Source organism: Arvicola amphibius, chromosome 4, assembly GCF_903992535.2.
Source record: "Arvicola amphibius chromosome 4, mArvAmp1.2, whole genome shotgun sequence".
Taxonomy (NCBI): Eukaryota; Metazoa; Chordata; class Mammalia; order Rodentia; family Cricetidae; genus Arvicola; species Arvicola amphibius.
Window position 1 is genome coordinate 59613276 of NC_052050.1, and position 27255 is coordinate 59640530.

At 48.4% G+C, this 27255-nt stretch overlaps 1 protein-coding gene across 3 annotated transcripts in view; it reads left to right on the top strand.

The window, feature by feature from the left end:
• Positions 1-420: 420 nt before the first annotated feature.
• LOC119812677 (multidrug and toxin extrusion protein 1) overlaps positions 421-27255 on the top strand; it is a 43824-nt gene continuing 16989 nt past the window's right edge. The window contains exons 1-11 of one of the 3 annotated variants that reach the window (XM_038327513.1): positions 421-619; positions 762-939; positions 14283-14384; positions 15901-15969; positions 17163-17311; positions 18151-18193; positions 19855-19899; positions 23475-23572; positions 23839-23936; positions 24016-24129; positions 24220-24287. In XM_038327513.1, coding sequence (XP_038183441.1) covers positions 14298-14384; positions 15901-15969; positions 17163-17311; positions 18151-18193; positions 19855-19899; positions 23475-23572; positions 23839-23936; positions 24016-24129; positions 24220-24287 — 771 coding nt within the window. In that variant the 5' untranslated portion in view covers positions 421-619; positions 762-939; positions 14283-14297. Of the gene's footprint in view, positions 620-761; positions 940-8357; positions 8516-14282; positions 14385-15900; positions 15970-17162; positions 17312-18150; positions 18194-19854; positions 19900-23474; positions 23573-23838; positions 23937-24015; positions 24130-24219; positions 24288-27255 lie in introns of those variants that run through there. The other 2 variants (XM_038327514.1, XM_038327512.1) reach the window with 2 other exon arrangements.

Sequence of the window (27255 nt, forward strand, 5' to 3'; positions counted from 1 at the left end):
CACTCCAGCGGCTGAAGAAGCAAAGCAGGATGAGTTCCAGACCAGCCTGGATACACCGGAGTTGGGGGGGGGGGGATGGATGGCGGGTGGGGAGTACAAGTACAATAAGTGTAGTCAAAAGGCAGAATCGCGAAGAAGGGGAGGAAAAACCCACTCTCACGCAAAATCTAGTGGAACATCTAAATTCTAACCATTAAGGGAATATCACATACCCACAATGAAGAAACAAAACAACCTGGGTAAGAGTCAGGAGGAAGGCTGTGGCTGTACTTCCGTTGGGGATCATGACTGGCGGTGGAAAGCTACCAAGTTGGTAAAGTGCACAGGGCAACCACCACCGTGTGGAGGCACCTGCAGCTCAAGCACTTTGGACCTTGAGATAAAAGAAACAGACAAACAGGGCTTCTGAGGGGAACCAGCTTCAGCACCAGAGAGCCTGAGGGGGACTCTGAGGAGAGGAATCAGAGCCCTCAGGGCATAAGTGTGGCTGGTTTCTTAAATCTCAGCTTTCTGTGACTGGGGAAAGTTCACAGCACAAGTTTGCAACCGGCTCTGGGAAGCGGGTGGGAACGGATGTGTGGTCACCAGTACCCACGCTCATGTGAACTCACTTCCCCAGGTAAGAAATTCCAGCACCCCAAAATCAGAGCTAGAGACTCCCAGGCAATCCTCAAGGTGTCTGTGGGGATACAGGGAAGCAGGGGCTCTGTGGCAGATCACTGTCTGGTCTAGATTCTAGCCTATCACTCTCATGGTCCTAGGGTCACAGCCCAAAGAAATTGGAATATTCCTGTATACTGTTGAGATTCGGTGCCAAAGCCCACTCAACTTTTATAATTTGGACATCTGGGAATGTGTCGAGACTCGCACTGCAGAGCAGAGGGCTCAGCGCTGGAGCAGACAGCTGCCCGGCAGGCTCTTTGACTGGCTGCCACCTGGGTGAGTTTCTGGAAGCAATTTGACTTGACAGTCACTGGTCCTGTGTTTTCCACCTTGTCTGTGTGGATTCTTTCTCTGTCTTACTTTGGAGATCTGTTTCTCAGGCAAGTGTGGTTTTATTACTTTGTTTGTTTGTTTGTTTTGTTTCTCTGACTGGCCTGGAATTCTATATATAGAACAGGTTGCTTTCCAACTCATAGAAGCTTGTCTGCCTTTGCTTCCCCAGGGCTAGGATTGAAGGCATGCCCTACCATGCCCAGCTGTTACTGGAGTGTGTTGGATAAAAGTCAACAAATTAGGTTCAACCACCTGTCCCCAAATGACGATTGAAGAATTTCTCAATAGTGAAAGAAGATATTGACTGAAGTTCAGGCTTAAATGGAGCATGAGCGGTATGGGCAGGTCTTGGAGTGATCCTGTCCATCACCGACCCATAATGGTCTCTCTTCCCATCTGTCCTGGGGCTGGTCTGATAAAGTCAGCAAGTTTCTCCTCTGGCTAGAATCCAGCTTCAGGCTTTCCTTATCCCCCCGCCCCGCCCCAGCATGAGATTCCTGGGGAAATCTTATGTCTTTGAGGTCCATTGTCTGGTCTGACAGCTGGAAGGAGGCACAGCTGTCTCTTTTTAGAGTATCTCTCTTCCCATCAGGTTTGGGTTGTATAGATTGATGTATCGCCTTGTCCATGAGTGTGCAGTGAACCATTCCAGGATCTCAGGTGGGCAGGGGGGCACCAGGTACAAGGGGCTTAGCTTATGTACGTCAGGATCCTCAGGGTGCCTTGGTTTGGTTTTTGTTCTTTCTGTGTCAGTATCAGGTCATGCCATCTATAGGAAACATGTTTTTCTCTCCCTGAAGCTGAATGCTGTACTTTGGGCATGTGAATCAAGATCAAGATGGGCATGTGAATTTGCAAAGCTGCCTCTCCTTTTGTGTGCATCAAGGAAAAACCTTCCCCTCTGCCTGAGATTAGAGATTTGTCTGTCTGAGTGACCTGTTTCTTTCTGTCTCTCTCCATTTTGTGAATCTCCTGACTTCACTTCCTTCTGATGCCAGCCTCTCCTGGGGCTCCGAGCGTGGTAGGTATAGGCACATGGCTAGGCATGGCATAAAGCCAAGCGTGGAGTAAGAGCCCTTCCTGTCTAAGAGTCTTAGAAACAAGGAAACCTGTTCCAGAAATATTTTTTTGCCATTTAAATATTTGTGGTTAAAATCAGGCTGTATCTATAAATTCCCACACAGGCCTTGATGGAGAAAATGGGATTATGGTGACTGGCTACAGCAAATGACTTGGCGTGAAAAGAATATTGGGGAATTAACTATTGAAGTCACCATGTTTTCTGGAATAAAAGGGGAATAAGAGGAGCCTTTAAGATTTGTCTTCTGATACACAAAACTAGGGGACATTGATGTACGGTGATCATGGCAGTAAACAAAGATTCGGAAAGTATGTATCATTTAACCTATCGAGACAGTCAATGAAGTCAATGGAGATGAAGGACCAGGAAGCTGAAGACAGAATGGAAACATAATGAGTGTGAGCCGCAGAGTAATACCCACCAAAGGCAGTCAGATCCCCAGAGGCTGTGGCTGTGTTACCCTACACGGCGACAGGCATAGGTGGATGTGATTAACCTAAAATCCTGAGCTGTGCCAATCACCTTGGATTGTTACATGGGCTCAATAGAATTGTAGGGACCTCAGGAGGGCAAAGGGGTCAACGTCAGAAAAAGGAGATGAAGTGGCAGAACCGAGGTCAGAGTGCATTTTCCATGATTGATTGCTCCAACAAAATTCTTGATGCTGGAGAATGTATAGCAACTACAACAACAACAACAACAACAAAGATGTATTTAGCTCAAAGTGCAGGAGATTCAAGAACACAGCACCAGCATCTGGTCAGACCTGGTAGGTGCTTTTTGTCGACACAGTCACATAGCAAATGGCATCAGGATGAGAAGGCAATGCTACAGGGAGACAGGATGCGGCAAGCAACAAGCCAGAGGGATTGGGGACAGGCTTGGTCTATACAGAACCTGCTGTAGTGGGAACTAACAGGGTTCCTAGTGGGATTATGACTCTCTTCTGAGAGTTACACTCCAATGGCTTAATTAGCCGGCTTGAGACCATCTCTTTTTCTTTTCTTTTTCTTTCCTTTCTTTTTAAAATGTATCTCTTTACTTTACATCCCAGCTGCAGTTTCCCTCCCTCCTTGGCACCACCTCTCAAAGGTTTTGTCTTTGGAAGACTACCACCTGGAGGCCTGAGCCTCCAGCACATGATCTTGGGGGACATACTGAAGCCACACTAGCTGGTAACTTCAGAAGACAAAAAAACTTTTTATTTTTCTAAAAATCAATTTCCTTCTTACTTTTTATTTTAATCAATTATTTTTGGCTTTTTGTGACAGTATCCCTTTTTAGCCCAGGTTGGCTTGGAATTCATGGCAGCCTTCTTGCCTCGGCTTGCCACGTTCTCAATTATAGGCATGAGCCATCATGCCCAGCTTATTCCTTAAGAGATAGAAACTTTGCTGCCTACGCTGGGCCCGAGCTCCTAGGCCACTGACCTTCGGCTACAGGCTTCTGGGTACTAGGGTTACAGGCACATATTCTCATATCCAGGTGGCTTTGGTTCTTTTAATCCCAAATGAGATGAAAAGCTGGCAACAATGAAACATCCAGAACATTCCATGGAGGAGGACGCAGGTGGCAACCACTGCTCTCCACCCCTCTGCAAGTTAAAACTTCAAATTACCCTAAGAAAATGCAAATTCTGTGCTGGTTTTTTTTTTTTTTTTTTTTTTTGGTTTTTCGAGACAGGGTTTCTCTGTGGCTTTGGAGCCTGTCCTGGAACTAGCTCTTGTAGACCAGGCTGGTCTCGAACTCACAGAGATCCGTTCTGTGCTGGTTTTATGTTGAGAGACCTTGAATTTTCTAGGGTTTTGTTTTGTTTTTAACTGTTCATGCCAGCAGCGTGGTGTGTCACCTCCAGGAGCTGGATTGATATGGACACATTATTACCAAGGCTGTGAATTCATGTTTCCTTAGTTCTTACCAATGTCCTTGTCCTGTCCCAAGAAAGGCTTGTGACACCACTGCCCGGTGCTGAAATAAAAATAAATACTAAAATAAAATTATTTTAAAAATCCATAACACAAGCCTATGGGGTGTATTTTATGGTCGATCATAGCACAAGGGACTGCAGGATTACTAGCTGTCACCAGAAGCCGGCAGTGGTGTGCCCCAGAGTTTCTCCTGAGTCCCCAAGAAGGAACTTGCTCTGCCATCTCCCTGGTTTCAGGCTTTTGGCCTGAAGTGTCAAAGAATACAATTCTGTTGTTTGAAGCCTCCAAATCTGTGACGTGTTGTTTCAGAAGTCCCAGGTTCCAAGGCAGGCATGTGCTGCCCTGCTCCTCCTGATGGTTGCCCCCCATCTTCTTTGGCTGAGGCCGTGTGTGTCAGATTTCTCTGCTGTGAAATTGTCATTTCCCCTTGCTGTGCTGTAGAACGAAGCCCAGGTCACATTTAAGAAGCAAGGCTAAGAGGTTTTATCTCTTGCTCTTGTGTCAGATATATATTTTTAAAATGTTTTTGTGTGAATGTTATCACCAACACAAAAGGCAACATAAAGCTTTCTTAAACCTTCTTATGAATTCTATTTTTTTCCTGATGCTGGGGATGGAACTGATGGACTCCCCTCGTGTTAAACAAACACTGGCCATGGAGCTATCCTGCCAGCTCCCTTTATTAAAGCCATTAGCTTTTTCTCATTTGTTTCTTTGGACAGTCTTGAATGATAAATGCAAGCAGTGGCCTAATCTCTTCCTTCCTAATATTTACACATCACATGTAGGCTTCATGTCATAGTATGTCTGTGAGGGTTTCCTGAAGCTCCCCAAAGAGCAGCAGCGGCTGTTTCTCTCAGAGCCAGCTGGGTTGGTCATGTCTAAAGCTCTGACCTTTGTTTGCCATGAGAAGGAGCTGGTATAACAGCCAGACAGCCCGGAGGTGGCAATCGCCCAGCTGCGTATCACCAAAATAACAGGCAGAGAGGCATCCAAGCACTCTGGGATCAGTGCTGTCTGGAGATTCACGGTCCACATTCTCATGGTCATTAACCAAACGCAGAAAGTTCCATGAACGCCTGGAATGCCCAAGAAGACTCATGTCTCACACCAATGCTCAGTGAGCCAGAGGACACCCCCAAAGACCAAGATGTTGGGAGCTGTGAACCCCCCAGGTCCTGAATTTCTGGTAAACAACTTGTAATGCTTGCAGCTGCTCTGAGCACGAGACCCTCAGGAGTTCCTGATGGCAGAGGAGGGGTTTCTGGTGGGTTTGGCTGGGGCGTGGCTATCAGTTAAGAATCTCTATATAAACAGCTCTGGTACACAGTAAGGGGGGCATTCCTGTTTCAAGGATTCTGGCATCAAGGATGATCCGTGTCTCTGTCTCTCTGTCTGCGAGTCTTTGTTTCAGTCTCCAGCCCCTTGTCTGGTTCATGAACTGGAACTGTATGGTGTGCTAAAGTGAAGGTCCCACCGAGATTGAAAAATAGGGAACGCTGAGAGGTCGCCCTCGGGAATGGTGAGGGTGGATTGAAGAATGGTAAGTGCATTTTTATCCCCAGAGATGCTCTGTGGGATGCCCTCCGGAAAACAGGAGGCAGGAGGGTGAACTGAAGGCCTCCAAAAGGAAAAGAGTAAAAAGAGTACAAAAGAGAGTAAAAACAGTACAAAAAGAATGAAAAAATGACAGAGTATAGTCCCAGAGACAAAGGAAAAGAGTAAGTTCAAAAAAGACAGTCAGATTAAAAGAGTACCCCCAAGAATGCAGTGTCCCCGTTCAGCAGGAAGCAGCCAGACAGATTGACGACACCCAAATTCCCTAAAAGACTGTCAAGAAAAAAGGGAGGGTGAGATGTTGGGAGCTGTGAACCCCCCAGGTCCTGAATTTCTGGTAAACAACTTGTAATGCTTGCAGCTGCTCTGAGCATGAGACCCTCAGGAGTTCCTGATGGCAGAGGAGGGGTTTCTGGTGGGTTTGGCTGGGGCATGGCTATCAATTAAGAGTCTCTATATAAGCAGCTCTGGTACACAGTAAGGGGGACATTCCTGTTTCAAGGATTCTGGCATCAAGGATGACCTGTGTCTCTGTCTCTCTGTATGTGAGTCTTTGTATGCTTCAGTCTCCAGCCCCTTGCCTGGTTCATGAACTGTATGGTAGCGCATAGAGCACAGATGGGCGGGCCGTGGTGTGACGCAGAGAGATAGCTGTAGAATTCACTGTCAGGGACCGTGCAGCAGGACATTGATAAAATGAGGGTAGGGTGGGGATAAGCCCCAAGAATATGGAAGGGGCATCTTAGTACCCAGCCTGAGCTTCTGACTTAGAGACCCCCATTTTCTCTGAGGAGCTACTCTCTGCTCCACACATACAGTCCTGGTGGAGAAACCCCAGTTGTAGACACAATCCAACTCCTAGGCACAAAGGTTGGGGTATAGTTCAGGTGTAAGCAGACTCAAGACCCCGATTTCCTGAACTAGGTGATTGTTCTAAAAGTAGGCAAGAAATCTAAGGAGGGCCAATCCCCTCCTCTCTCTCATTTTGTGCTAATGGAATCAGAAGAGAAGGGAGAAAGGTCTTAGTAGTTGACCTATAGGGTAAGAGGATGAGACTGGAGGCTGCCTTTCCCTGCACAGGGACCAAGGGGAGAGTCCCAGATGGTGTGAAAGGGCAGGGAAAAAAACTCTAATGGTCTGGTTTGTTTGTGTGCTGGTCTGAATAAGAATCTCTCCCCCATAGGCTCATATATTTGAATGCTTAGTCATCAGGAAGTGGTACTCCTTGGGAAGGATTGGGGGCATGTCCTCGTTGGAGGAAGTATGTCACTGAGGATGGGCTTTGAGGTTTCAAAAGCCCAAGTCAGGCCCAGAGTCTCTCTCTCTCTTCCTGCTGCCTGTGGATCTGGATGTAGAACTCACAGCTACCTCTGTAGCACCATGTCTGCCTGCGTGCACCATGTTCCCCACCATGACGGTGATGGGCCAAACCTCTGACACTCCAAGGCAGTTCCAGTTAAATGTTTCCCTTTGTAAGAGTGGCCATGGTCATGGTGCACACTAAGATGGTTTGTTTGTTCTTCATGGTTCTGGTGGAACTAGGACCTCACACATGCTAGGCAAGTATGCTACTCCCAGTCACATTGATCTTGTGTGAAAATCTTGGATTCTTCATGATTGTAGTTCACTGATAGGGCTTATGCTCAACATGTGTGAAGCTGGGGGTGGGTTATATCCCCAATACTGAAAACCAAACCCCGAATCTGGATGCCAAACTCCCTGGTTACCTGAGTGGTGTGGTTGGGGTATTCAATGTCTCTCACGGGCTTTTAGGTTGAAACCTTGGTCTCCTCCTGGTGGCCACATTTTGGAAGGAGCTGGAAATTAGGGTAACTGCAGAAAGGGGGTCACACAGGCATGTCCTTGAAGGGTATTTTGTCTCTTTTGCTTCCTGGCTGTCACAAGGTAAGAAACATAGTTCCTCTACATTCTTTCTTTGCAATGCTTGGACAAGGTTGGAGCCTTCTGAGGCCATGAACCAAACAAATCATCCCTTCCTTTGGTTGCCTTTGGGTTATTTTGTCAGAGCAGCTTGACGCTAACAGTGAGCTAAAACATTTGTCATGCATGATCACTTGCCACAGAAGGACCTTTAGCACCTCACAGGAATCCTTTGACTTAGACCTAACTCCTGTGAAGCAATGCTTGCCTGCAGTGGGTGGTGAGGGAGATGCATCTTAAGTCTAAAGAGGAGAGTGAGGTTCTGGGTGGCAAGTTTGTATTTTCCCCGGGGTTGCAGGTGTCCCTGCTTATTCCTGCCACAATGTCTCCTGTCTCTTCTGACTGATGACCATCTAAGACCAGCGAACACTTCTGTGGCTTGCTTTTCTTTCCTGGTAGATGCTATCTATATTCTTTAATGAAACAACTATCAAGAGGGAAAAAATTGTAAAGTCCAAACCTCTAACAGAGTGTGTGTTAAGCTGACCACAAACTGCACAGCAGAGACATTGGACACCCACGACTGCCTGATCAGACTTTAACTCAGGACTCTGTCTTTCCAAGCCGCAAATTTCTGAACCTGCCTCTGGACAGCGATAGAGACTGGAAGGTCGCTCGCTGCCCCCGTGAGCTTTCCGTTCACTTACGGCACTTCTGCAAACTTCTCAGTCCTGAGTTTGTTCGCCAGCCTTTGGAGGCGCGCGGACCTCCGGGTTGCAGGGGCAAGGGGTGCGTCCAAGGTCACAGAGACTGCGATTCACCCAGCCAGCGCTGGGCGGGCTTGGGGAGGAGGGGAGTGGGGGGGGGAGGGCGGGGACTGGAATCGGCCAGACCTGTGGGTCCCCCTGCCGCGTCTGTGTCCAGGCAGCGCGAAGGCCACATGGAGCTCCCAGAGGAGCCTGTTCCTGAGCCGGGAGGTGCGGACGCCGTGTCCGAGCGCCGTGGGCTGAGCCTGCTGTTGTCCGGCTTCCAAAAGGAGCTGCGGGCGCTCCTGGTCCTGGCGGGTCCTGCGGTGAGTCAGGTGGCCTCGGCGGCAGGCCGGTCCCCGAGGATTGGGAGCCCAGTTACCTAAGTTGCTGAGTCTGACTTCGTGGGTTGGGGACCTGGAGAGTCGGCAGCGGGCCACAGCTGCGCCAATGTGGAGAGCCTGGTGCGCCTCCGCGTGCGCCCTGAAGCTAGAGGTTCCTGAAAGTGGGGACATTCCGACTTGGTTTCTTTGCCAACAAGCGGTGAAGCCTGGGAGGTCGGGCATCTATAGAATCAACCCTGGGGCAGAGTCATGGAATTAGGTTTTCGAAACTATTTGGAATCTAGATACAATGTATGACGCAGAGGCATCTTGTGCTAGCTCCTCTCCCACCAAGCACTGTGTTCAAAACCCAAGTTCTTAACACAGTTCTCTTTGGGGTGGAGTACTCGCATCAGTGGGGTTGGCTTTACTCATTAGGTGAGGCCTCCTTCATTATGATTATGAGCAAGGAGGTCAAGACCATGAGGGGTTCACCCACTGAGACAGTTTGCCTGAGCTAATGGGCGCTCACCAACTCCAACTGGACTGGGAATCATGGGATCAAACTAGTCCCTCTGAATGTGGTTGACAGTTGGGGCAGACTGAGGGGCCAATGACAATGGGCATTGGTTTGTCTCTACTGCATGTACTAGCTTTTTGGGATCCTATTCTCTTTGAATGTATACCTTGTTCAACCTAGATGTAGCAGGGAGGGCCTTGGACTTTCCACAGGGCCTCTTAAGATTGGAGGGGGCTGGGTGTGGAGGAAGTGGGAGGGGAGGGGGAGTAGGGGAGGAAGTGGGAATTTGGATTGGTATTTTTTTTTAAAGTAATAAAAAAGTAAGTTGAAAAAAAACCAACAAAACCCAAGCTCTTGGGGCTGGAGAAATGGCTCAGCGGTTAAGAGCACTGACTGCTCTTCCAGAGGACCCGGGTTCAATTCCCAGCACCCACATGACAGCTCACAACTGTCCGAAAATCCAGTTCCAGGGAATCTGACACCTTCACACCAATGCACATAAAATAAAGATAAATAAATCATAAAAAATTAAAATAATACTAAAACCTCCACCCCCCCCCCCAAAAAAAAACAAAACCCAAGTTCTTAACACAGTTCTCTTTGGGGTGCAGTGCTCTCATCAGCGGGGCTGGCTTTACTCATTAGGCGAGGCCTCCTTCATTGCTGTCTCTTAGAAGCACTAAGACCACAGAACCGTATCACTCTGCCAGTTTGGGAGTTTTTAGTCCTCAAGGGTGAGAAAAGCCCTTTTCTGGCTAAAAGAATCTGCCAGTGTGTGTCTGAGTGAATGTCCTATTGGTCAAGAGGCGACCCCATTCTTGGGTATGTTGGCTCACACAGTAGGGTGTGGGGTGTGGAGCTGCAGGTCCTCCAGAGACAGAGTAGCTCACAGCCCTCTGCAGACAAGAGCAGCTGGTGTTCAGTCTCCAGACCTGGAGTTCAGTTCCCTGATGTGTTAGGTGTGTTAGGGAACAGCCCGGGAACACAGGGCAGTTCCACCCTCTCCTCTCCAGAGAATAAAGAGCAGCTAGCTTTGCCTCAACTTAATCTCACTGAGGGGCTGTCAGAAAGACTTTCTAAGAGCCTAGTGTGGTAGCTGGTAGCTGTGGCCTGGAATCTTAGTACTTTTGGGAAGAATGGGGCAGAAGGGTCGATCACCCACGAGTTCAAGGCCATCTTGAGCTACAGTATGAGCTCCTGTTTCAGAAATCCAACAGGAAAAGAGAGCGGCAGTGTCTGGAGCTCCTGCCCTCTTCTGGTCACCCGATCCTCAGAACTAGGCTGACAGAAGGGAACTGGCTCATTTTCCTGCATGGGAGCATGAATGTATACATGCATGCTGTTGGTTTCTTACCAACACAATGTGTGTTCATTGAAGGGAGGGAGGAAAGGAAGGAAAGAAGGAAGAAAGGAAGGAAGGAAGGAAGGAAGGAAGGAAGGAAAGAAGGAAGGAAAGAAGGAAGAAAGGAAGGAAGGAAGGAAGGAAGGAAGGAAGGAAGGAAGGAAGGGACACTAAAACCAACAGAAGGAAAAGAAAGGGAAATCTCAGATTGTAGGAGTAGCCAGGTGACCTGGTGACTGCTTAGCAAGAGTGCCATCAAGTTTGCTTTCCCAATCAGCTTAGTCTCTGGTGATGGTGTATGGAGCCCTTCTTGGTTCCTGCACCTCGGTGCCCAGATGCTAGGCATCCTGTTTCCTGAGGACTGTGTTTATTGTCTACTGCCCTATCCTCCCAGGCTCCACTGTAAACAGGTAGGGTGGCTGAGCTAACCTCCTCTGAGCATCTGCCCCTCTTTCTCTCTCTTTACATTTATTTATTCATTTATTGTGTTTGTTGGGGGGTGGGGAATACAACTGGTGGAATCCAGAGGACAGCTTGCAGGACTTGATACTCTCCTTCTGCCATGTGGTTCTCAGGCACTGAACTCAGGCAGTTTGGCTTGGGAAGAAGCGGCTGGGCCATCTCACAGGCTGGCAGGATTTTCACTTTCTCATTCACTGACTCTCCTCCAGAGCTCTTTCTGGAATGTTCACTGTAGAGCAACTGCAGTACTTTGCACACGTGTGTGGTGTGTGAAACAAAACAGTGTGAACTGTGCTTAAACCCCGAACTCAGTTGTGCAGTCTGGCCCTTGCATGGACATCATGCGTTTCCTTATTTTCACCTTTCTACCCAGCCTGCCTCTGTTCAGAGGTCAGGCCTCAACCTTCTTGCTTCAGGTTCACTGCCCTTCTGCCTGGAAAGTTCTTCATGCTGTGTTGAGTTTAACTTGACACCTCCTGGAATTTTCTTCAACTTCTGCACCTCAGCCCAGTTTCTGGGCACTGACACGAGCTTTCTGCTTCAACAGAGGAAGTGTTAGGGTCATGGAGACATCGCTGTTACCACACACTGGTCCAGAGGAACCACTGCACTAGAGCCAAGGAGACATTGCTGTTACCACACACTGGTCCAGGGGAATCACTGCACTAGAGTCATGGAGATATCAGTGTTACCACACACTGGTCTAGGGGAATCACTGCACCAGGGTCATGGAGACATTGCTGTTACCACACACTGGTCCAGAGGAATCACTGTGCCAGGGTCATGGAAGAGATATCACTATTATTACACACTGGTATGGCTGGTTGTTATTCCAGTCCTAGTTCTGTCACGTGACTCTGGAAACATCATTCAAGAGAACAAGCTGCTGGTTCCATAAGATGATTGCTCCTACGTTTAGGGGTGGGAGCATTCCGGTTTCCTTTAGGGGGTAATGACTGTCATGTGAGAGGTAACCTCATCATGAGTGATCTCTCTGAGGGGCTCTGTTGTTCTTGGGATCCAAGAAGACTGACCAATTAGAACGTGGCAGCCTTGCGAGATGGAGCAGGGTGTTATGGAAGCTGATAGTAAGATGTCTTGATTGTCCTTATCTGTGTGCCTTCGCTCTTCAAGGGAATCAGATGGGTTAAGGAGCCAGAACTCTGTAAGTCATTGACACGCCTGTCTGTAGGGCAGGCAGGAATCTAGTTCCAAGCAAGAGACACAAACACAAGTGAAGGTTTTTTGTGACTTAAGGTCTCCTGTGGGGAGGTCAGTGCCTTTCAGCTCTTTACGCAGAAGTGCTCAGCAGTGTTATTACACCATCCGCATCTTTTCTGTGCTATGGCTTCCAAGGTTGGGCGGAAGAGGGAACTCAGACTGGGGACTCCAGAGCTGGAATTCCGAATGCGCGGTGTACCTCAGGGATACTGTTGAGTAGGGCGACTCTGGGCTAAGCTTCCTTGTGTGTACAGGGAAGAATGTCCCCAGATGATGGCTGTGCTGACATGTTGTTGCTGAGAGTGGACTTGCAGACCATTGTGGGAGGGGATGAGCCAGGCCCTTCTACAGTTCCTTCACAGTCCACTGAGCAGGCAGTTACTGGCTCTACCTCCTAGCGCTGGGCCCCAGGCACACCCCACCCCCTTTCTCCTATCTTAAGCTGCAAGGCATGAAGGGTCTTGCTACCAGGTTTCTGTATTGTGGTATGCTGAAAAAGGAGCACTGTCCCTGGACGTGAAGGAAGGAAAGAAGTGCACACTCCCCCACGGAGCTGCAGCCTGTCCCTACGCGGTAAACTGTGGTATGTTCTAAGCTATGCCCAGCCCACTTCAGTTCACACAACAGCCACTGAGCTATATGGGAGAACCAGTCCTTGTCCCGAAGCAACACGCCTTCCAACAGCATAACTCCAAAAGCTCTCAGGGATTCCCAAAGTAGGATTGTTGGCCGTATGCATGTTTGCATGGCACAGAGATGGAGAAAATACAGAAATGTGGATTCCTCAGTCCCACAGACCTCCCAAATCAGTATGTTGAGGTGGGCCAGGGAATTTTATTTATTTATTTATTTATTTATTTATTTATTTATTTATTTATTTTCTTCAAGACAGGGTTTCTCTGTGTAACAGTCCTAGCTGTCCTGGAACTAGTTCTGTAGACCAGGCTGGCCTTGAACTCACAGAGATCTGCCTGCCTCTGCCTCCTGAGTGCTGGGATTAACGGCATGTGCCACCACCACCTGGAGGAACATCTTGAATATCTGCAGGTGACTTACATCTGTAGCCAAGTGCTCACTCAAAACCTTGTCACCAGGGGCTGAGAAATAAATAAACTTCTGCTCCAGCATGCTGCTCCTGCAGGTGCTGGCTACGTTTAGCACTAACCTGGGTAGTGAGCGAAGTTGTTGGCGTGCTGCCAGCAGAGCCGCAGCCTCCTGAGCAGACAGGGTTAACTGGCCTGGCCTCGGAAAGTGCATTCCACATGAATTATCTGAACTTAGCTCAAATTCCTGGACTTTTGTGTCAGAGACACAGCATTATGGAGGAAGTCGTAGACATCATTGGCATGTGGGGCACAAAAGCTTAGTAGCTGGGGATATATTTGCCCTTGCGGCGGAGCCATCCTAGAACAAGAGAATTAGACATCCTCAATCAAACAAGCGCTCTTCATGTGAAGTCCCAGATTCCTCTGCTGTCCAGTTGGGTGATCTCACTTGTGCCTTAACCCCTGTGTTAGTTATATTTCATTTTGATAAAACACCAGGACCAAGGCAATTCACAGAAGAAAGGGTTGATCGCGGCTTATGGCTCCAGAAGGCTGAGTCCATAACGGTTAGCTTGAAGTACCAAAGCCTTCCACATTCTTCTAGGGAACGTGGTCAGGTTCTTTACAGCAGCGGCCCACTCCTTGGTACCAACTTCTGTATTAGTTACTTTTCTGCGATTGTGGTAAACACCATGGCCATGGTGGAAAATGCTTATTTCCGTTTGTACCTCCACGTCATAGTCCAGCATTGAAGACGTCAGGGCAGGAACCTGGAGGCAGAGCCTGAAGCAGAAGCCGTTGAGGAGTGCTGCTTACTGGCTTGTTCTCATGGGTTGCCCAACCTGCTTCCTTATAGCATCTGGGACCACCAGCCCAGGAGTGTTGCTGCCCATAGTGAGCTGGGCCTCCCATATCAACCTTCAATCAAGAAAAGGCCCCACAGGCCAATCTGGAAGGGGCATTTTCTCAATAGAGTAATTTGTTCTTCTCAAATGAGTTTATCCTGTATCAAATCGACCTAAAAGTAGCCAGCACATGCATCATATGCTATAGTAGTGAAATCGTGTGTTTGTTCCCATGGGTCAACAGTGTCTGTGTTTCTCCGGGGAACTGGACGGGCAGCACCATGTTCTCCCATGTCAGGTGCTCATCCTGACCCCTGCTCTCCTCTCTTTCCAGTTCTTGGCCCAGTTGATGATGTTCCTGATCAGCTTCATAAGCTCCGTGTTCTGTGGTCACCTGGGCAAACTAGAGCTGGACGCGGTCACACTGGCAATCGCAGTACGTGTAAGACTTTCCACAGAGGCTTCCAGAGCTGTCGGTTGTGGCCTCCTGCTGCTGTGGCAAATGACCACAGCCCTGTGGTTTAATCGTGCTCTGGGTTTCCTTACAGTGCCGGAAGTCAGGAGTCTGGAATAGGTTTCACTGGGCTAGAGTCAGGGTGCCAGCAGGCTGTATCCTTAGAAATTATCGTTTTTAGTGTGATCTTGCAGATTGCCAGGCCTAGTGTGTTGGATGAAGCCATCTGTGGGAGGCATTATCTCAGTCTATATCATCTGGTGTGTGATACCTGGAACTCAGAGTTTGAATATGGTAAAAAGGTATAGGTTCCTTGAAGTTTGCTGAACTCAGGAGGGGTCATCTTACCTACACACCAGCATTTCCAATACAAATGAAAGTCCTAATCCAGAAATGGAATGGGAGGGTAGGGTATTCAAACCAGTATCTGAATCTGAAATTGGGAGGAGTCCCAAATTCTCTTTGTGATGGATATATTCCATAAAGATGAGGTGATAAGTCACCGGTCTCTGCTAGGGACTGGTAACTGGCCGAGCAAGGGCAAGAGTCCCATCAACTTATTTAGTTAGTCACGTGTTTCTTTAAACACGGACTCTGGCTCTTTGCAGGATACATTCCTGTTCTGCTTAGCCCCCTCCTTGTCTTGCCCTATCCCTACTTGCCTGGACTCTAGGGAAAACCTCCACCACTGAGCAACACCACAATTCCTTATTTGAAAATCTGAGGCAATATAGAAGTGTATGCAGGTAAGCCTCAAGCAGGTTTCTATTGGCTGCGGCCTTGTGACAAGCCAGCTCTTACAGAAGGCTGAGCTCAGCTATTGTCCCAGGGAACCTGCTACAGATTCAGTTCAGCAAGGCAGCTGCATGAAGCCCTTTCGATGCTACTTCCTGATTCTAGGGAAGACAGAGCGCTGGTGAAGAAGTCTCCAGCAGGCACCAGCTTTGACTATGCGTTTGCTTCTGTGTCATTCTTGTGATTCAGGGGCTTGACTCGGGCTACGCTGGAGAAATGTCCCTTGTCTGAAATGCAGACTGGAAGGGTCTCAAGTTCCTCTGGGCATTTCAGAGTACTGACACTTTACCCAAGTGATCATACTTAATCTGAAACTCCAAAATCCGACCTGAGATGCTATGACTTGTCATTGATGTTGAAGTTTCAGATCTCTGAACATTTTGGATTGTGGAGTTTTGGGTTAGAGATGCTCAACAGGCCCTCATCTCTAGTAGGTAGACTCATCCCAAACTGCTACTGTGTCACACCGTGTTCCTTTAGGAGCTGCTCTGAAGCTGGGGACCAAGACAGCTAAGACTTCAAAAAGGTGGTGCTACTGTCACCAGTCTGAGATTTGGGTGTCCCTCCCTGAGCTTTTGCATGCCATTCTAGCTGACCCAAGTGGTCTGAGCAGGTGCTCTAGAAAGGGGTCGGCCACACCGTGGTCCTGACCTGCAGCAACAGAGAATGGGCCTCCGTGAACTCATGCTCTGTTCTCTTCCAGGTTATCAACGTCACCGGCATTTCAGTGGGACACGGCTTATCTTCTGCGTGTGACACCCTCATCTCCCAGGTAAAAGGGAGTACGCGTTCTCTGTGACTCCACACATCTCTCCTTTGGTGTAGGTGGAGGAACTCACTACAAGAGGAAGAGCCATGCGCACACAGATGAGGAACTCAGAGCAGCAAGCCCCTGATACCCTTTGGCAGCCATAGGCTCGGGTTTCCACGGCTGTCTTTGAAGTGTGGCTAGGGTTCTTTCAGCCCCAATGGAAAGTGTTGCGACTGCCTTTGATCAAGCAGGGAACCTGTGTAAAAGTCCCTCCTATAACTTTCATGTTGGGGTTTGGTGTGGTCCTGGGCATCTGTAATGGAGTCTGCATCAGGGATATCTGGAGGGCTTGCCAAAGCGCAGGTCGCTGCCCCCCACCCAGGGCTATGGGTGTTCAACATCCTCCAGGGGCATAGTATTACAGCTTGCATAGGATGCTCTTTGACTAGGGTGGGTTACATCTGGATAGATCCATCCTAAGTGGAAAATACCCTGAGATGAACATCCATTGACTCTCCCTCACCTAGTGGACATCCTGGCTCAGCAGCATGGAACACAGCTTGGTCCCCCGCCCCCATGATCCGTAATTGAGTGCTGCCCAGCACTGAATGAGAGGATTACACCCCATATCACTAACTTGGGGAAGAATCCCAAATAAAACCTCAAGGTTGGTTTCTACCATGCGTGCATTTTTTTTGCACCAACTTGGAGTTGAAAAGTTAAGCCAGTCCATCTAAGCAGAGGGCCACTGGTACTGTTAACACTGGTGAATGTTCCCCTCTATAGCTGATCTGAAGTTCCCACATAGATAGATGTTACTGGATAGAAAGCCGAGAGTCACCGGCACCCTCTGGCTTCTGTAGGTTGGTAGGAGCTGATGCCCCACACTGTAGCCCTTGGCCCAGGTCATGCTTTAGTAGGTCTGGAGTCAGGTCCAAAAATCTGCATTTCTAACAAGCTTCCAGGTGATGCAAACTTGATCGCAGACTAGAACCGCATGGGATCTATGATATGTCATTGCAGTTCGGGTCCTGTGTAGGATATTTTTGTGATGCTGGGCGGTGCAACCAGCCCAGCTCTCAACCAGTCATACAGTCTTTCCCTAGAGAGTTTAGCTAAGCCACCTGCTTTCTTAAGAGGCATGACTGAAGGCTTCTGAGTGATAGCTGGGGTGCGCCTTCTGTTTAACGGGTTTGTTTGCCTGTGCTCCCCAGACATTTGGGAGCCAGAACTTGAAGCACGTGGGGGTCATCCTGCAGAGGGGGACACTCATCCTGCTCCTCTGTTGCTTCCCCTGCTGGGCACTCTTCATCAACACCGAGCACATTCTGCTGCTCTTCAGGCAGGACCCAGATGTGTCCAGGTAAGGCAAGGTTGGGGGCAGGGAATCTACCTCTGTAGAAAGATTACACTCAGCCTCCAGGTGACAGAGGCCAGGCAATCACACCAAGATAAGCTTAAACTGGTCTTGGCTTGTCCTTCCCAGGCAATGATACCTTCTATATCTGGCTTGTGAGACCTGAATACCCTCTTAATACTGGCTTCTAGGGTCGAGAATTTGTGTGGAATTGCATTCAGGAACATCTTTGCATTGGGATGGCAGTCTTTGGCTTATTAATACTTAGTGATTTCTGACCGTTGTTTGTATTAAAATCACCTTGGTACTATGAATAATTCTCTTGGCCTCCAGTCACCCCCCCCCCCACAAGTTCTTAACTGGTACAGGTGAAGCCCGAGGCATCAGTAACTTTCAAATCTTCCATGTGTGAGCTGCAATGTTAAAGACCGCTGACTTAACTGATTAAGACTTTTGAAAAGCACTTGCCACATGCCAGTGGTTCTGAACACACAGGCATTTGACAATAGCTGAAGACATGCCTGGTTATCCCATTGGGTAGAGGGGCTTGGAGCCAGGAAGGCTGAGAGAGAGTTGTGGTGCCCTGGGCAGCTCCCGTAGCTGGGGCCTGCTCAGCTGCAGTGTGAGGCTCAGAATCCCTGCCCTAGAGCTTTAGACTGGAAGAAGCAGGAGGCTGAACCAGGATGCAAGTGGTGGACTTTGTATAGTTTTCCATTGGCTCCAACAGCCGAAGTCCATTCATTTAGGAAGACCCAAGAATGCAGCGACAGTGCCCGCTGTTTTGTTTTGTCCCTTCCCGGGAGAGGTGGCCCCCGTCGTCATCTTCACTATTTTCTGTTGTGTAGGCTCACCCAGACCTATGTCATGATCTTCATCCCAGCGCTTCCTGTGAGTGTTCAAGGGGTCCTTGGGTGAAAAGTGGCTGGGATGTCATGAACTCGGTCTGATGTAATTCTCACATGTGACATCGGCTCATCACAGAAGAGTGCTTCTAATTATGTCCCTTAAGGACACACCAGCATTTCTCTCTCAAAGAACAAAAGAAACTCCAGGATTGGGGTCAATCCTTTGACTTCTTGCTCCTGACATATCCTTGGGGCATCCAATAGAAGAGTCCAGAATGTGTCTTTAAAGGGTAAAGTCTTGTCTCTCTCAGATCCTCCGAGAGCATCATTATGACCTTTAGACGGTTGTGTGTTAATGTTTAATAACAAGTGGTAGATGGTCAATGAACTGGCAAAGCTAAGTTTATTCAGTTGGATAGAGGGGCTAGATGTTTACTGGGACTGCCACATACTGGGGGCTTAAACAGAAGGAATGTATTTCCTCACAGTTCTGAAGGCTGTAAGTCCAAGATCACTGTGTGGGCCTCAGTGGTTTCCCTGTGGCCGTTATCCTTGGCTCACAGGTGTACCCTATTGTTCCCATGTAACATGGTTGTCTCTTCTTACAAACACACAACTGGGGTTGGAGAGATGACTCAGCAGTTAAGAGCGCTGGCTGCTCTTCCAGAGGACCTGGATTTGATTCTGAGCACCCACAACCGTCTGTAACTCCACAAAAGGGGATCTGACACCTTCATACAGACATGTATGCAAGCAAAACACCAATGCATGTAAAATAAGAATAAATAAATCATTAAAAACTGTGATAAACACACCAATCCTATTGGATTAGAGCCCCACTCCAGTGCCCTTATTTTGATTTAATCACCCTCTAAATCCAGTTGCCTATGGGCGTAGGACTTCTGTGTGTGAGTTTGAAGGACTCAGTCTGCCCTAATGGTAGCTATTTGCCCTCCTAAATTGGCATTGCACTTCTTAGTTCATCATAAATTTTTTTCTTTTTCTTTTATCTTTATATTCTGGGCGATGGAACCCAGTGCCTTGCATGCTAAATGAGTTCTCTATCCCTGAGCTTTACCCTCCGCCCTATTCCATAAAACCATTTACATGTGACATTATTTCATTATCCCACCAAATCAGATGAGAGCTGGGCTATACTAGGATGTCAGTGTACACCCTAGGAGACCATACCTCCTCTTGCCAGACAGGGAGTGGGGGTGCACCTCTCTTGTTGCTGGGATAAAATACCCAACAGAAGCAACTTAGAAAGGACTTGCGTGTAGCTCATAGTCCCACACTGGTGTGACTGGCTCCTATTAGTGACCTCAGGAGCCCAAGAACACTTACTTATAGCTAATGCCCCAACCCGTGCCCCAGGAAGCAGGAGTTCAGGTCTGTAGTGGGGCCAGGCAGAACCCATGACCCTATATTTCCCACACGTTCCACAACTTCTCCAAAACAGCCTGTCTACTTGAGGACCACATGCTTGCACACATGAACCCATAGGACACTGTTTGGCTTATGTTCATTCCCACAGAAGCTGTGTGAAGCCCCTGGACCACAGATATGGCTTGCCCAGGATAAATGAGGGTTTGCAGAGTGGAGAACAGCTAGGGTGTCTGTGGGACAAGCCTGCTATGGTACCCGGATCCCTGATGGATGCTCAGACTGCAGAACTAACCCCGTCCTCTTCTTCTCTTGTAGGCAGCCTTTCTTTATACATTACAAGTGAAATACCTGCTCAACCAGGTAATACAGACTACCCTCTTTCTTTTGGGGGTGGGCTGATAGAATCGGGGAGACCAGGGTGGAGGGAACTGGCCTGCTTGAGAGTCATTGCAAGATGCTCCCAGGCTTGTGCACACAGGACTTTGATGTGGACAGATCTCTTAAGGAGTGAATGAAACATTATTCTTGGCTCTGAAAATTTATATCTAGTTCCTACTTGGAAATATTGCCATTGGCAATGCTAAGGTTACATCTCTGTGTTCTTTGGCTCTTTACTGGTACAAGCCTGTCTGCTCTATAGAGGGCTGAGGGTCACTGTGGCTTGGCTGGGTCTAGGGCATCCACGCCTCTTCTTGGGTTGTCTGATGGCTCCTACTTTCTGGAGCAGAGGGTATAAAAGCTTGCTTTGTGTTGATAACAGAGAATAGTTAAGACTCTTCAAACATGGCTAATGGCAATGTCCAAAGGCTCTGGGATTAGTGGCCTTGACTTGGTGGGGGTGGATTTATGAGGACGGTGTGTGATATAGGGTTGTGGACTTTCTTCTAAAAAAAATCCAAGTAAAGGAGGAACTGGCTACAGATACCCATCACACAGGCAGGCTTCCTCTAGCATATTTAATAGGGAGGTACGAAGGAGGGATAGGAAGAGGCAGGGAAGTTTCCACTTTCTGGACACTTTATTAACGTTACAGGTATGTACGTGAACCAGTTGAACACAGGCGGTATAAACAGCATTTCTGATTGTCCTCCAGGTCCTCTCTTCTCTGTCTAGACTCTTGTATGAGCCAGGTAGAATCCTCTGCACTAGGCAGGAGCGCTGAGTGTGGGCAGAAGACACAGCGCACAGTGGCGTAAGAGGAGCAGGCTGGCTAGTCTGCTAGGGCAGTGTGTTGTATTGACTGGTGATTGGGTTGGCAGAAAACAAACTAATTTCTAGTGCAGAGATGAGCATTTTGAAAAAGGTGGGCTGAAAATGGCCTAATAAGAAGAAATAATTGCCCTGAAGGAGCAGTACACATGGTGATGGGTGGGCTCTAGGAGAGGCAGGAATGTTTCACTTGAAGCATACTCTTGTTTGGAGGAATATACTCCCCAGTAAGAGGGCAGAAGTTAGAAAGGGAGCAGAGGAAAGACAGGGAACATTGAGACCCACAGCAGAGGAGTGAGAGGAACTGGGCAAGGAAGTGGACAGCTCTGGGCTTCTTTGGCCCTCCATGAGAAAGGCACCTGCTTCCTACATGTCTCCAGGTGTCGTCTATGTCCCCATGGCTCCCACACCCATCTCTCAGCTCCAGGCATCTTTCCAGCTGCCTTGAAGCAATGGGGAGCATGTTGCACACGTAACTTCATCTTGGCCTGCAGCCTCCTCCCCACTTTATTCAGTGGGCGGCCTCTGTTCTTTCTCCTTCTGCTCTGTCCATCTTAGGCCCCGTCCCTGTGTTTATCTTTTCTTTCATTTTCCTGTTTGAGCAGCCACCTATTCTTGTCTTGTCTATTCTCTTTTTGTTGAAAATTATTTGTCTCTCTCTCTCTCTCTCTCTCTCTCTCTCTCTCTCTCTCTCTCTCTCTCTCTCTCTCTCTCTGTGTGTGTGTGTGTGTGTGTGTGTGTGTGCGCGCGTGTCTGCACATGCCTCAGCATGTCCCAGTGGAGATCGGAAGACAACTCGTGGAGTCAGTTTCCATGTGGGTCCTGGGATTGAACTAGATCATCAGACAAGACAGCAAGCGCTCTTACCTAATAAACCATCATTAGCTACCTAGTGGGCTCCTGAGTTCACTTCTTGTCACTTCAGTAGAATCTTATTTGCCAGGCTCTTTTCTCCCTGCTTACCCTGGTGTCTTTGTTAAGGTTTCTGTTGCTGTGAAGACACACTATGGCCATGGAAACTCTTATAAAGGAAAGTCTTTAATTGGGGCTGGCTCACAGTTTCAGAGGTCTAGTCCTTAATCATCATGGTGGTGTGCAGGCAGACATGGTGCTGGAGAGGTAGCTGAGGGGTATCTGGATCTGCAGGCAGCAGGAAGGACAATAACATACTGGCCAGACTTGAGCATCTGAGACTTTAAAGCCCACCCCATAGTGACACACTTCCTCCAACAAAGCCACACCCACTCCAACAAGGCCTTGTCTCCTAATAGTGCTGCTCCCTATGGACTTATGGGGACCATTTTTATTCAAACCACCACACCTAGGCCCCTCAAAATGCAGGCTGGCTGCTTTCCTGCACCAGAGGTGTAAATCTGACTCCCCTCCATGAAGCTCTCCGGGGGCTCACACGGAGCTCACTTGAACTGTCACTCTTTAGCCCTTGTCCTGTCAGCTGGACACCACCAGAGACAAAGCTACAGCTATATTTCGTTCTTTTATGCACCGAGGGCCCAGAGGTGTCAGGGGTCTCACCAGACAAGGAGGAAGCGCAAGGGCAAGGCTCTGTAGAAGCAGCCAGGTGTGGTGTATTGCAGGCCTGCCTGTGATCTCAGTGTGACCTTCAGAACCAGGGAGGGGTGCTGCTTTGTGCCCTGCTCCCCACGACTCGCTCAATCTGCTTTCTTATAGAACCAGAACCAGGTGGTACCACCCACAGTGGGCTGAGCCCTCCCATATGGGCCATCCGTCAGGAAAATACTTCACAGACATGCCCGTGGGCCAGTACGATGGGGCAGTACTTCAATTGAGGCTTCCTTCCAGCTTTAGTTTGTGTAAACTGAAACAAACAAACAAACAAACTGTTGGGCGGTGGTGGCGCACGCCTTTAATCCCAGCACTGGGGCGGGGGGGGGGGGGGGGGGGCGGGGGCAAAGGCAGGTGGAGCTCTGTGAGTTCAAGGCCAGCTTGGTCTACAAGAGCTAGTTCCAGGACAGACTCCAAAGCTACAGAGAAACCCTGTCTCAAAAAAAACAAAAACCAAAAAACAAACAAACAAACAGAATCCAGGGTGGCTTTGAACTCCAGGTCTTCCTGCCACCATTTCCCCAATGGTGTCTGTCACACAGGTCCCAGTTCTCCCCAAGCCTGCATGTCTGTCTGTGCACCACTTGTATGCCTGGTGCCAGGGGAGGCCAGAAGAGGGCATTGGATCCCCAAAATGGGAGTTACAGATGGTTATGAGCTACTTTGTGGGCATCGGGATTTGAACCTGTGTCTTCTAGAAGAGCAGCCCATGCTTCTACCTGCTGAGCCATCTCACCAGTCCCTCATCATAATGTGAGGCAGGAAGCAGGGAGGACATTCTTCCTGCTCCTCCTGCTTCTCAGAGTCAGTTATGAAGAAATCCGCCTTCCATTTTGAAAGAAACAGTTTCACAAGATCCTTGGTCCAGCTTCTGGATTTCAGTTTTGGTGGAGAAAGTTTAGTTTATCTCCAACCTCTTGCAAATTCCCGCCAGTCTGCGCACAGCAGAGAGGACCTCTGAGTTCCTTCCACTTCCTGTTGCCTTCTCACCTCTCTATTACAACAAAGAGGAGGACCCAGAGGGGAGGGGAGAATGGGAAGGCGAGGGGTATCCTCAGCTGACCAACCGCCCCTGTTAAACCCAAGTCCCCTGATGTTCCACATGTAAAGGTGAGCACCATGTCTGTGTCTCCTTGTTCCAGGGCATTGTTCTGCCACAGATTGTGACCGGATTCGCAGCCAACCTTATCAACGCCTTGGCCAACTATCTGTTTCTCCATCAGCTGCATCTTGGGGTGATGTGAGTCGGGCTTCCTCTTGGGCAGGGGGGACGACTGCATTAGCCTTCTTCAGGGAGAAGAGGGCAGTTTAGCTGGTGTGGGTGTGGCTTTCTGATGCGCTTTGGAAAGTGCTATCAGAGTGTAGGGGATGCTGCCCCAAGCCTGAGTAACCTCAGGGCCTGTGGTGGAGGAGGGCACAGTGAGGGGTCCATGGCTCCCCAGCTCCCCCAAGCCAGAGCGGAGAGGGTGGAGCCCAGTGTCCACCCACAGTTGCTGGTCTTCCCAGGGGTTCAGCGATAGCCAACACCGTCTCCCAGTTTGCCCTGGCCATCCTCCTCTTCTTCTACATCCTCTGGAGAAAACTGCATCAAGCCACGTGGGGAGGTAAAGACTTCCTTTTGATTGGGCTGTAGCTTTTGCCCGAAAGTTAGACATGTTGGAAACCTACCTATTGTACCTGCAGGGTGGTCCTGGGAGTGTATGCATGACTGGGCCTCCTTCCTGCAGCTGGCCATCCCTAGCATGCTCATGCTGTGCATTGAGTGGTGGGCCTACGAGATAGGCAGCTTCCTGAGCGGTGCGTATGCCGATGGGAGAACCCATGGGAACTGGCTGGTGGGAATGGTCTGGCGTGGGCGAGGCTGATATCAGCTGCCGTCTTTCCCAGGTATCCTTGGCATGGTGGAGCTGGGAGCCCAGTCTATCACCTATGAGCTGGCTATCATTATGTACATGGTAAGTGCTCAAGACCCGTTGTGTGGCCGTGGGGGAGGCATCCTATTGTCTATCCCGAGAGTCCCACAAAGAGCAAAAGGCATTGGTGACATTCAATAATACTGTATAAGATGTTCCTGGACATAAAACGTCACCCTGCAGCAGGGAGAAGTGATAGGGACATGTAATCCCAGTTTCTCAGAGGGGAGTCACAAGCTCAAGGCTGGACTTCACCAAGGAATAATTTCTCAAAATAAAAAATAAAATCAGTGGCCGGGCGGTGGTGGCGCAAGCCTTTAATCCCAGCACTCGGGAGGCAGAGGCAGGCGGATCTCTGAGTTCGAGGCCAGCCTGGTCTACAAGAGCTAGTTCCAGGACAGGATCTAGAAACTACAGGGAAACCCTGTCTCGAAAAAAAAAAACAAAAATAAAATAAAATAAAATCAGTGGTAGAGTGTTTGCCTAGTACTCATGAGGCCCTGAGTTCGATTCCTGTCCCCTTCTCCCACAAAGTCATCTTGGAATCTGGACAGTCCCTTTATGCCTGGTATGGTCAGTTCTCTCTGTAAGCGGAAGGGGGGGGTGGGCAGGAACCCCAAAAGATCTGCTAATTCTGTCTCTGGCCCAGTTCAAATCTAAAGGAGTTGACTCTGTTCCCACACTGCCCCAGTGCAATGCCCTGGGGGTGGAGGGGTATGGAATGGGTGTCTGGTCACCAAGGTCAACTATGTGCCGATTCCACCTCTGAACACACTGTGCCTGCTGTGTATGTTTATGGGGGGACTCAGAAGGATGGGAGATGAGGACTTGGACAGCTATGTGCACACCGTGTTCACAGAGGCGGTACTGACTGTAGTTACGCTGCCTGGGTGTCTGCCCATCAGTGGCGGGATGGGTGGACCAAGTACGTACATGCTCATGGTAGAATGTTGCTCACCCTTCAAAGTGGAAGAGATTCTGACATGCTAGAAAATACATTGTTAAAGGCTTTTCCGTCACTTTGTGTGTCAACCTGAAACTCTGAAGGGCTCTCATTTATGCGTGCACAGCTTCAGACAGAAAGAAGGGACTAGGGTGTGGCACTGTAGTAGAATATGGCCAGCATACTTGAGGCTCATGCCCAGCACCATGCAAAAAAATGAACTTTTTTAAACAGAGAGAAAGGGCATTTATAGTTTGGAGAAGGACTCAGCCAGCTGACATTCTACCCTCCATTGTTTATATTTAAAATATACAGGGCATACACACCTCTTTGGTTTTAATTTTTTTTTAGTTCCCCTGGGGATCCAAGCATGCTAGTTCAATTCTCCTACTTCTACTTCTTGGGGGTATATATTTTTATTTTTATGGCCTGTGGAAGACGTTTTTAACCTGTACTTCACATTTTTATATTTTACTTACATCTCATATTTTAGCAATTTTAGTTAAGTACTTTTATAAAGACTTGAAGGCCATGAGCCCATTATCTCTAAGCTAGCCGTCCACTGCCCAATGTTTAATTTATACTATTGTAATAAGATCATCAGCATCTCAGGATACCTACTGGAACAAATATCTTTATGTGATTTCCAATGTTTTTTTCTGTCTGAAGAAAACAAAACAAACAAAAAATAAATGTTTACACTGCTGGGCAGTGGTAGTGGACACCTTTAATCCCAGCACTCATGGAGGTAAAGGCAGGAGGATCTCTGAGTTTCAGGACAGCCAGGGCTGTTACACCAAGAAATCTTGACTGGGGAAAAAATACCATACAAAGATCAGTGCTTACAAGTCTCCATATGTGCTCTCTGCGTATCTTGTCCTCTGCTCTCTACGGGTACAAAGAAGCACACCCGTATTTCTCCCCAGTTCAAAGAAGGCTGCACCCCTACTCTATAGGTGCACCAGCTGCTCCCAGCACTGTATTTAGAGGCTCCCTGGCTGTCTGCCATCACTTGTTCTAATGATGTTCTCAGTAACTTTCCCCTCTGGCATACAGGAGACGCATCCTGTTAATGTCCTTTAATCATTAATGTCCTTTCATGGCTTTTCTTTGTCCCTCTTGACTGTGACATTTCCCCTCAAAGCGTTACAGTTGTTTCATCCTAAGTCCAGACTCTCCATGTGAGGAGGGAATTCTATGAGAAATGGTGTCGAGTCCTCAGGACACCATACCAGGAGACGGACATTAACTAGGGGTATGTGGTCAAATGGTTGCCGATAGCTTTCTTCACATCACATTCCTCTCTCTCCCTTTCTGGGGAGAAATTGTTGGGAAATCTGCTTGACACTGTAGTGATGACCTTGAAGGTGGGAAGCCAATCTCCCATTTCTCCACTGTTCCTTATTCTGTGTGTTAGATTTTCCTAAACCCTCACCATGGTTATCCCAACCTGCAAGGCAACATTCAAGCTCAAATAAGTGATTAATCTTTTAAAAGTTATCATTAGTGAGTCAAGTGGTAAATGTATAGATATTAACAGAAAATCTTTATTGGATATTCACTATGTGTGAGACTCTATTCTAAGTTGGTAGCAATGTGAGCTCTGTAAAGTCTCAATTATTAGAGTCTTTGTACAGATAGAATATAACATCAGAGATTCAGCAATTGGCTTAGTGTTGTGTGGATAACAAGTACAAACGTGTCAGGATCCAGGCAGTTTGGACTCAGAACCCCCACCCTAGTTACAAGGCAATGCCCCTTCCTGGTATTTTCTTTAGTAACTTTTCTGCTTTGTAAATGGAATCTCTCTGTCTTTCAAAACAGACACTAGAGTGGACCTTGGCCAAGCCCATCCTGCATACTGTTCCCCTGTGTCCCAGAGGACAGATGTGATTGTGTGGGGGTCCTCTCTTCTGTGGCAGAGGCTGGAAACCCTGCAGAAAAACCTAATTTATTTTGAGAATTCTAACTTGGAGACAGAGGTTCCTCATTAGCCCAGAGCTTCTAGCGAGGCCACAGAGATGTAAAAGTCTTCAGAGCCCATAGGGCCTTTTTGGCCCACACGGT